We start from the raw sequence: 11804 nt of genomic DNA on the forward strand, positions 1-11804 counted from the left end.
TAGAATTAGGTTTGTATTTTCATTGAGATAGTCATCCCTATCAGCATATATACCCTAAATTCCAAGTAAATATATTCCGTTAATTATACAACTAGCACGATTATTTTCAGAACGGAGACGCTCAATGTTTTCAGGTTGAATTTTAAAATACCAACCACTTGGTATCGCTCAGAAACGCCAATCAGTGACTGCAAAAACGAGGCTCCGAGAAACCAAATTATCCAGGAGTCAGGGGGGGTGGATGTTGCGAGGAGCCCCGCGGTCCTATAACTCCTATAAAATGCTATATCTTTGAACCTGTACCGTGTCACCCTATAATTTCATGAAAGGTCCTATAATATGCTATATTTTTGACTTTTGAAGTTATTCTACTAGATCCATAAATAATTATTTTGTGTGGAAGACTTGAAAATAACGTTATACGAAAGAAAAGAACTAAATTTCGTGGCATAACATCATGGAGCAATTAGTTGAAAGATATGGACTCATTCATATGAGGATTTTTTCTCATATATTTTTCTTGAGATGTCAACCATTTGATCGGTTAAGTTTGACGTACAAAATTTGTCTCAAAATTATGATAATTTCTATAAATCGTTTAGTTCTTAATTCTTATGATTGAACTACATGTTTCTTTATTAATTTCAGACCATCACACTCGACCTGCCCCATGCAACTAGTATTAAATTTCAAAGAGGCTCCTCGAATATTTTAAGCGCAATTCATAATTTCAAAAACTGGTTAGTTTAGTACACTCGAAATTATTTTTTAAGCGTAAGTAAAGGTTAGTAGTCATAATGGAAAAAATTAATTGATATAAGATAAACTACCTCGTCCTTACTCGAATATTTTAAATACAGATCATAATTTTAAAAACTATTAGTTTCATTTTATTATATATATAAAATTCACTAGGGTGACGGCGTCTCTTCTCGGGGAATCCCTGGAGATCTCCACCGACCGTGGCTGTCCACAGGGAGGGGTTCTTTCCCCTCTTCTTTGGTGCCTGGTGGTGGATGAGCTGCTGGGTCGACTCGGGGAGGGGGGGTGTCACTGCTTTGGCTATGCGGATGACATCGCTGTGATTGTTACAGGGAGGTTCCCTGCAACTATCGCTGCACTGATGAAAACTACCTTGCATGTTGTTGAGGAATGGTGTTGGGAAGTTAACCTCACCGTCAATCCCAACAAGACTGTCCTTATACCGTTTACCCGGAAGAGGACCAATGAACTCTTCAATGATATTTCCTTCTTTGGATAGGTTCTGACGAAGTCCACCGAGGTAAATACCTTGGCGTGACCTTTGATGCCAAGCTTACTTGGAAATCCCATCTTGATCTTAGCATCAAGAAGGCCAAAATTTTATTATGGCGTTTAAGAAGTTCAGTTAGCAAATCCTGGGGCTTAAGCCCTAGTGTCGTGAACTGGATTTATACTAGGATCATCAGGCCGGTAGTCTCCTATGGAGCTCTTGTCTGTTGGTCCAGGGTTCGCCTTAAAACGGCCCAAGATGAACTACGCAAGCTTCAAAGGCTGGCGTGCATCGGCATCACGGGGTCCATGAGGACTACCCCCACAGCCTCTCTGGAGATCCTTCTGACTATGCTTCCTCTACACCTCTTTATTGAGCAGGAAGCTATTATGGGAGCCTGCAGGCTCAACAACCACGGCTGGTGGAAGCCCAAGCACTGGGACTTCAGTCACACTAAGCTCTTCACTGAGTACAGCAGACTCGAGCCATCACTTGTGATGGTCTCAGATAAGTCTGTTGTATCATATCATTTTCACAAGCCCTTCAGCGTGCACTTTCCGAGTCGCACTGATTGGGAGACCACCCCGGTCCTTGGAACTGGGGGGGAGTCCGTCTGGTTCACGGACGGCTCAAAGACGGACTCTGGAGCTGGTGCCGGGGTCTACTGCTTGACCAAGAAGTTTGGTTTTCACGAGAGCCTCGGCAACTTTGCCAGTGTTTTCCAAGCGGAAATCATGGCCATTTGTTTATGCGCGGATTTCTGCATCAAGAAAAACTACCGCGGACGGACGATTCAGATTTACTCGGATAGTCAGGCCGCCCTCATGGCACTGGATCAGTCTAGTCCTCAAGACTAGTCCTCAGTTGTCTGGATTTGCTGGGTTCTCTGGCTGCCCGCAACAAGGTTCAATTGCTGTGGGTGCCAGGACACTGCGGATACCTGGGCAATGAGAGGGCTGATATGTATGCCAAAAGGGGGGCTGAGGCGAAGTTCTTCGGACCTGAGCCTGCGGTTCCCATCCCCCATGGCATAATTCGCCAGAAGATTCACTACCGGATGTCTGCACTTCAACTGCAGCTCTGGCTTGACATGGATGGACAGAGACAAGCCAAGGAATTTATCCTGGGTCCCTCCATTACTAGGGCAAAGGAACTGCTTGCCCTTACCAAAAGTAAAATTAGGCTGGTTACCAGTCTCCTCACTGGACACTGCCGGCTGAATAGACACCTGCACTTGTAAGCCATCGTCGATGACCCACTCTGTAGGTTCTGCCGAGAGGTAGAAGAAACCTCCTCCCATATCCTCTGTAGCTGCGACTACCTCGCGGCCATGAGGTTCGAGCATTTTGACATGCATACTATGGAACCTAACCAGTTCTCTACTGTCTCGGCCAATCGGATTCTCCGATTCATCGAGGCGACAGGACTCTTCGCAGTCTAACCAGCTCGGGACGCACAATATACCTTTGGTATCGGTGCTCGACGCGTCGCCGCGTCACCCCCTTCAACAATAACAATAACAATAATTGTTATATTTTCTTTGTGGCTCTTAAAATGTTCATTTATGTTTTTCTCATTTTTGCAACCAAAAATGTTTAATTTTGAATAGATAAAGACCAAACTGTATCAATCTCCTATTTATTTTCAAGTGCATAATTAAGTGTAAGCCTTTTAAAAGTATTTCTGAAGTCTGAAAATTTCTAAAGTGATATGTTCACTTTGAAGTAGTATTTATATTAACTCTACTTTTTTGAAGCCTTGGACTATAGCAATTTGTTTCAAGATACTCTTATCGATTAACTCCGGCTTGTTAAAGACCGTTCCACTAACTATTTGAGGAGAAACCAACCTACAGGGGATGGGCTGCTCTCTAGGGTTATTTCCAAAAGGCGCCGTAAGACGGAGTCCGAGTTCACTGCACGCGGGAGGCCATCTAATTCGTACTGCTTTTAGCGGTGCTCCTTGGCGCCAGGGGAGGGCGGTCCTCTGTAGTGTTTGCTACTCTTTTGGAATTAATGGAATGGTCTATATTAGTCTAAGGCCCCGTGGAGAGCGTGCCGTGGGCTACGGATTTTTTCCACGGTTCCAACAGAAGAGTGTCAGGTAACGAAGTCTTAGTAAAATTTTATTATCCATATAGTAGCCCTTTAACAATACCGATTATAACGTTCGGTTTTCAAGTTATGATTGGAGTGCTTTACGACACCTTAATGAAATTAGCATTGTCTTTCAGTGTCGCATGTTAACTTTAAGGGTTCATCGTTTAAACATTCAATACACGATGAATCATTTGTGATTTGAAAAATGCTCATCAGATGCCGACACCGTATCGTTAATGCATATATGCATGCAAAGGTATACCGAAACTACTTATTTTTCGTGGACATTGGGCATATTGATCCAAATTGCGAAAGCGCCGAGCATTGTTTTAAATCTCTTCGCGATAGAGTCCAAGATAGCTTACAAGCCTATTGGGTGCTCGGACATTCTAGAGCCATCAATTGTTATCATTCATCTAAAAACCGCTTGCTCACGGCCACTTGTTTTAATTAATTGACTTGGCTTTAATATGGGTTTAGACGATCTTGTCGTTCTGATCGTAACAAGATAAGGAGAATTTATATAAGGTAAATTCCCGTCGCTTTAGTGGGCAATGAATATCGAGTTTCCTTTTCACACACCTTGTGTCTTTCTAGACACTAACCTTGTACATCTCTGGACACTAGCCTTGTGTGTCTAGACACTAACCTTGAACCTCTGTGGACACAAACTATGTGTCTCTCAGGACACCAACCTTGTATATTTCTGGACACTAACCTAGTGCCTCTCAAGACACTATTCTTTAATTGTTCTTGTGTCGTCATTCCTTAATTATTTTTGTGTCGTTATTCCATAATTATTATTGCGTCACCGTTAATATAGTGTTTTTTGAGTGTATCTATCCGTGTTTATACCGTCATTCGAAGCCAAAGAGCAGGAATGAAAAGCCTTCGCAGAGAAGCCCGCGCCGGTCTCTCGTGATTACCTAAACGTTTTTCATATTTTGCACTATGAAGAGCGCCTTAGTTTCTCCCCGCGCTTGCGCGTTTCATTCCGGTAAAGAGGGAAAAATTTGGACTCTTTAACACCAACACTGCCACTCCGGAAATTCGATTTTATCCTCTCTCTCTGGCGCGCTCGTTTTCCATGCTATTAGCACGCAGGAAGTAAGGCATATGTTCTCACTAGTACTAGTGGAAGTGAGGTTTCCTATGTTTAGGCGAAATTTCACCGCAGTTTAATAACCCAGTTTTTTAAATAAGGTTTTACTTACGTGACACTAAATTTTGCAGTTATTTAATTTAGACATAAGTATTGCCTCGAGTTTAGTATTAGTATTACGAATATATGTATATAATAATTTTCTATGTATAATCTCGTGAATCCTATGCAATTCTTTTTATGCACAATAAACAAGCTATTCTATTCTATATTTTGAATTGTATATCTTATCTCTGATATTTGATATCTATTGTATCTTTAGACTATGTAAATCGAACACAGCCCATTGTTTTAATTTAGTTCTGTGTTTCATTGTAGGTTTCCCCAATTTTGGCCATCTATTTCTATTTAAGGCAATAACTTTGAGCTCGAGTTCTTATATTGAAAACGCTAAATATAATAACCTTCTCTTTATAAATCATACTCATGTACATGCACTCCTTTCTAATGTGTTGTTGTCATTAGTGGTCGGAGTTGGATAGGCATATCTTAACCGAATAAAGATTTCGAAATCGTTATTCCACTTACTCATGTGAAGAAGCCTATCTTCATTAACGTTTAGATCAATTTGTTCGAGCATAAATTAGTTCTGTGCAAATGTTCACTTTTACACAACCTTTGTTTGTCATACCTACAGTTTGTTCTGGTGTAGTGGTATTCAGGGTTTTAAACTCCATAATTGTTTATAGATAAAGAAAACCATTACTTTTTATTAGAAGTAATGAATTGCTTTGTTTAAAAAACGACAAATTGTTTAAAAATAAAATTATCTGCAGCGAAAAATAGGCCAGTTTATTTTATGAGTAAAAAACCATTTAAACTTTGTAGTTTTTTACACATGCTGCTGTTATTTCTACATACACGAAACGTCAAACAAAACTATTTCTTTAATATTATTCACATTTGAAATCGCGGCGTGTTCGGTTCAGTTTGATCGTTATTGACTTCTAGTGTATAGGAGGAGCGTTACGTTTTTATCGGGCGCGGGTTTCATTTCTACCATGGCGGAGGCACAGCCATCAAGTACCGTGCCGCATACTCGAAGCGTTGTATGGAATCATTACCAGCACTGCGTTGAAACGAATGCGGATGGTGTTTCGAAACAAGTGGCCAAGTGCTTATATTGCGACACGTATGTGAATATGTTACGATCAAGCTCTAAAAAGCCTTCGGTGTTCTAATGTCTTTGGTATGTAGGGCTTCTTATACACAAGGGTCACGAGCGAACATAAGCACTGGCAATTTATGGTACCACATAGAAAAGAAACATCCAGAAAAACTATCTACTAACAGAAGAACAACAACGGTAAATATTTTGAAAACTAATGCAATTAGGAGGGCCGCAACAAGTTTATGTAAAGTTTAAAATGCTAAGAACCTTAGCTTGTCAGTACCGGTAATAGCTATCCCCTCGGACGGAACCCCTTTAAAGCTTTGTTTCACTCTGGGGTTTCGTCGGCAGTCATTGAAAGTGAAGACTGACGTCTGTCAAAAAATTACAGCGTAATGGAACTGGTTTACCGTCAAAGTTGGTAATGCGATCCAGGCTCTTTGAAACAGTATCTTAAATCCAATTAGTCTCTTAGCAATCAGCAGTCCCTAGCAAAAGTTCATTAACGCCAATCACTTAGGGTCTAGTTCTACCTCGTTTGTTTTAGGTGTAAAGGCTAGACAAGAAACAAAGGGGCCATATTTAACTTGCAAAGCTTTTTATCAAAATTTAATGCCGATATTTTCAATTATTTTTGTAGATAGATCCAAAGTTTATTGATGATTCTAAAATGAAGTTGTTAAAGTGGATAGTATCAACAGATAAACCTTTTGATGTCGCGGAGGATCTCAATTTTCAAGCGTTGTTGCATTCCATCAATCCAAACTGTTCTGTTGTGGCCGACAGTTTCAATCTAAGCGCTAAAACCATCAAATCTGAACTCTTGAAATTACACAAAGAAGAAGTAGTTAAAGTTGCGCTTGGTTTTCAGGTAAGGAGTTATTAAAGCTATGCGCCATGTTTCCATAATAAGGTAACGAAATGCTCGTGTATTTGAACGTGTTCCCTCTGAAGAAACAAACGAGCAGCATAGTGTTATAAATGCACAGTGTCTCTTTAGATTTAAACCCCCGTCGTATAGTTGATAGGCTTATTATTTTTTATAACATACATACATAATTGACCCAATTTTAAGCAGAATGTTTCCAGTCAAATATCGTCCACTATGGATTGCTGGACTTCGCCAAATCGCATTCCATTTATGGGCGTAACGGTGCATTGGATCTCGGACATATGGACTCTGCATAACATATTTCTTGGATTTATTTATTTTCCCACGCGCCATACGGGGTTAAACATGTGTGACAGATTTTTAGAACTAGTCAATGATCGAAAGGTTACAAGGGTACGAATATTGTTTGATGTTGTCTTTTAAACCTACGTACAAAGTGCAGAGATCTAATTTCCGTTAGACTGGAAACATTTAACCAGAGTTTTCTGTGCTTGTCTTGCGCAGAAGACGCGCACCGAAGTCTATCCTTTACACATCAATATAATTTGTCGCTTACGGTAAAGGAAAACGTCTAAATAAGGTTTTTTTTATACATTCGATGAAGCTTATAAAATAATGAGCATTTCAAATTTACACCATTTGCCCTAATCACCAAGCTATAATATTAAATAATATTAGATGAAATAGGTTTCCTTAGCGGCCACTGCGCTATAAGAATCTGTGAACTCAACGGCAAACCGGGGTCTATCTCTATTGTACGAATCCGTCCAGGCATAATTTTTTCCAGACCAACCCTAGGTTAGATTAGGACCAGGCAAGACAATTGTGTTTTGGGTACTCCTTAGATGAAGGAATTTTCTTTTTCACACCTTTCATTTTACGACTATCTCACGTAATGTGACTAACATTATGTATGTACCACACTTCAAAGGAAGAAAGTAGTACCAATGTTTCGTCATATGAGCATGAATAACCTTTAACACCAAATGTTATTCCGTCTATTTTGTTCTAAATGAACACTGGCACGCAATAAGCACATTCTTAAAATGCTTCCATAATGTTCCGCCAACCATTGAATTCAATAATAGAAATGCGAAGAGGCAATGTAGGAAAAGCTTTATTCTCCTAATCTCTCATTCGGGAAACTCAAGCTTCATCAAACATTGCTGACTGGGCATGTCTATCATTGTCCTCAATGGCCAACGAACATGTTTCTCTGTACTATCGTACATAGGTTTGCTTATTGTGTGACGTTACATGGACATCCGGTTTATTGAATTAATTAACTGACGTCGCACCGTATAGATATTGGCAATTACAATGGATAATGCCTCTAACAACGAGACATTCACCAAAGAGCTAGAAAAACCAAGTGATACTTTAGGGCTCAGATTCAACGGCGGACATCGCATTCGGTGCGTGGCGCATGTTATACACTTATCTGTATGTGCTATACTTGATCATCTTAAAACAACACCAAAGCACGATAGCGAAGTCGATTATGGAACGGATGACGAATCCCTTATCAGCACTAATGCTAATACAATTGGTACCAGTGTTGCAAAGGTAAATACAGGTGCCAATCGTTTAGGCTTAATGAACTGTCATGGAATTTATTGTGAATGAACAAGTGCCCTTCTTGAAAGGAGTAGTCTACTATTGCATTGTCTCTTGTACAATGAAGGGCTCAAGACAGATGTTTTGTTGTGGAATTGATTTATTAAGGTCTTTTCCATTTGAAAATGCACTTAGTTAGGACATTTTATCCATTAATTCTACCATCGTTCTAATGGTCTGTTGGTTTGAGACCAAATGGACAAAATTTAGAAACCGTGCATATTTGGTCTATGGTAAATTGAAATTAGAAATTTATGCAACATATTACTATATGTTACGTAGGTATTAACATAATTCAATTTAGGCCAAATATACAGGGATTTAAAAAATATGTCCAACACTACCCATTAAGTCGTTTTTATAAATAGATTCGAGCTACGGTTTTGAAGATTCGATTATCTTAAAGAGGAATCATTACGTCAGTTGAATATTAATAATGGTTTGGGTGATGTTAAAATGGTACTTGACGTCAAAACAAGGTGGAATTCAACTGCTTTCATGCTAGAAAGGGCACTACGTTTAAAAGCAGTAACTTGAAATGTTATGGTCTAGTCCTGCTTTAAACTAGACAAATGTTATTTTTTCTATTTCAGTCGCTTCAGACGCTAACACAAACTGACAACGACCTCGAAACGTTTCATATGACAGAAACGGAATGGGAAAACATTGAATACTTCGTGAATGTGTTAAAAGTAACATACAGAACTTTTATACATTACTGCGAGAAATAATTGGTTTTAAAAACAATGAATATTTTTGATCTTAAAGAATTAAACAGAAGCAAATCAGCGAATATCTGCAGCGAAATATCCAACCATTTCACTCCTCATGCCAATATATCACTGGCCATTGAAGAAACTAGAGTCGGCAATTGAGGATAGTAATGGTCCGCTAAAAGAAGCTTGTATATTGGCCCAAAAAAAATTATTGAATTACGAAGAGTTGTCGAATACGGCAGCGACCTGGATCGCAGTAGGTCACTGTAGGTGAGAAATGAAGCTGCTTGTTCGACCACTTATGGGTTCATAAAGCTTATACATATTCTACTGCCTATATACGTCTTTATTATTTGAGATCAATAGTTTCATAACGTTTCTGCAATTATTTAGCATGACAAAAAGTTCATTGCGCAATATTAATCTTCTTCATGTTGTGTCTACCTAAAATAAAATTGTAATTTGCTATAGATTTAGATCCAGCGTTAAAGCTGGATTTCTTCAAAGCCAATTACAATAAGACCAAATTAAAACAAATTAAAGATACTGTACTAAACGTTTACAACGAGTATTATGACTCGAGGAGCGAACCAATGGAGAGCGCGGAAAACAGAGGGCATGGATGATTTATATTCCGTGTATCCGAAACGTCCCAAGAGACTCGTACAAGGGGCGGAGCTACTTAAATATTTTAAAGACGACCTTCTCCCACCTCAAACAAACATTCTTCAATGGTGGAAGGTATGTGGTATGTTTTTCAACCTTCAATTATAAGTACAGGGGAACTTGGGTGGTGAAATACTACAGACTTGTAATTGCGACAAAGCTAGTTTCTGGTAATTTTAGGTGAAATTGGCTTGTAGTGACCATTAAACATATGTATATTTTCATATTTCATCTAGGCAAATGAAATGAACTACCCCACCGTCAGTAAAATGGCCAGAGATTATCTTTGTATTCAAGGCTCATCGGTTGCCGCCGAAAGAATTTTTACTGGAGGAACAAATCTAGTTGCTCCAAAACGAGGTTCATTGAAACCTGACACTATTTCCGCAATGATGTGTCTGAAATCGTGGTGGACGTAATTATGTATGCTTAATCTTAATATTATGTACCGGCAAATAAATTGTTGTATTGGCAAAGGATGTTCCTGTGTAGTAACGTTTTTACATAGTATCTTACGCAACATTGAGGAATCTATCGGATCGGTATGCTGGGACACCTATAGTTTTGAAGACTGTTTTGATCCATTAAATATAAGAAAACAAGCAGCGCATACTCAATATTTGGGCAGGTACTTGCGATAAAGGCACCAATTCTTAATGGGATAGTGAAGGAAGACAATGAGTTATTTTGAAAAACGGTTAAAATATGCGTCATATACATTACAACTCGCGGACACGTACTCGTTACCTTAAAATTAGTGTTTATCTTTGCTGTTCCGCGCGTTAAACCCAACTCCATTTTGCATATAAGTAGCAGCAAAGGACCAAGCATTGACGTCAGTACATTTTTGTTAGGTTTCAGCCCTCCATTTTGAAAAGATGGTGGTAAATTGAACCACAAAGACCATAAAACGCGTCTATAGGACGTAGGTAACCAGTTGGCTAAATACTAGTGAGATATTTAAAATTTAAAAAAATAATATGTTTTACATCAATGGCCGCCAATGTCAAGATGACCACGGATCAAAGAAACATATCTTAGTGCGTGCCTACTATTTAAAAGTAACCCCTTTCAAAATTTCAGCCTTTTGGTTAAAGTGGTTGGGACTGGCCGTTGATCATCTGAATTTTCACTTATATAGATATAGATTTCGCTAGAGAAATGCTTTTTCTACAAGCAATCAGTCAACCTTCTAGCAAAAGCCATAAAACTTCATCGTCCACTGATTGGTGACTGCACTCCTGTGTGTCGAGCAATTATATATACGGCAACTTCTTTACAAAATGGTACTAGGCTTAACGAGCTGAAATGGTGACCTTTACAATTAATTACAAATGAACATGAACGTTTTAGTGAGTTATCCTAATGTTTTCACCCATACTTTGGCGGCTTTATTCGACCAAAAACAACGTGTTGTCCTTCTTCCTACACGGAGCCGAAGTATATACACCAAATATTAGAAGTCATATTTCACATTTAATGAAATGGGTGATCAACATTCCGAATAATTTCGTGATTAATTTTCCCAAAGCGTTCTAATAAAACCTAATTGTTTATTGTTCAATAAAATAGGCCTTATTTACAAATAAATACTTAATCCAGGTAAATCTGTTACAGGAACTCATGTTTCTATTTCTTGTTTGTTTATGAAGCACAAGGAATTAAATATTGAAAGGTACCTTATATTTACTCCTAAATAAGATAAGGGTTAGTCGTGTTTATCCAAATAAATATTGTTTATGAACATAGTGGGATGGAACCGTTTTCTACATTGTCGATATATGTGAAAATTCTTGCTAATAGCGAGGGTAGTTCATTTATGTCTATCTATATGTTCATAAATATTGTCCTAGTTATTCTATGAACTATCTTAGATAATTTATATCCGATTCCGAGCACTAGCTCTGAGGGTGTCGAGAAAAATGCGAATGTAATCCAGTTGAAAAACAATCTGGATTTCATGAGAAAGAGAATTAAGCCCTACATAATAGAGCACTTTATTCAAGACCCGATAGAGGAGAAAGAAACATATTGTCACGCTCTACTGATCCTCTTCAAACCGTGCGTGCTGAAACTGAGCTATTGGGCGATTTTGAAACATACGCCGATGCTTTCGAAAACTCGCTTTCGGTGTTGAAGGACATGAGAGAATATCACGAGAAACTCTCGGTTTCTAAAGAAGTTGAAAAGAAACGGAAGGCTTCTAAAAAGGCGAAAGAGCCAGAAACCATAATTTCGGAGGCAGAAAGTGAAGACGATGAATATGCGCTGCAAGGGAAAGAAATTGTT

General features: G+C 38.8%; 1 protein-coding gene across 1 annotated transcript; it reads left to right on the top strand.

Annotated features, from left to right (window-relative positions):
* The first annotated feature begins 9422 nt into the window (after nucleotides 1–9422).
* On the top strand, nucleotides 9423–10149 carry LOC149657636 (uncharacterized). The gene is made up of 2 exons (XM_089844733.1): nucleotides 9423–9590; nucleotides 9752–10149. The coding sequence occupies exons 1-2, from the start codon at nucleotides 9423–9425 to the stop codon at nucleotides 9932–9934; spliced, it is 351 nt and encodes a 116-aa protein (XP_089700859.1). The 3' UTR covers nucleotides 9935–10149.
* The last annotated feature ends 1655 nt before the right edge of the window (nucleotides 10150–11804 follow it).

This window comes from Phalangium opilio, unplaced genomic scaffold (assembly GCF_054372755.1).
Source record: "Phalangium opilio isolate 3A_F unplaced genomic scaffold, DU_Popi_V2 ptg000077l_1, whole genome shotgun sequence".
Classification (NCBI taxonomy): Eukaryota; Metazoa; Arthropoda; class Arachnida; order Opiliones; family Phalangiidae; genus Phalangium; species Phalangium opilio.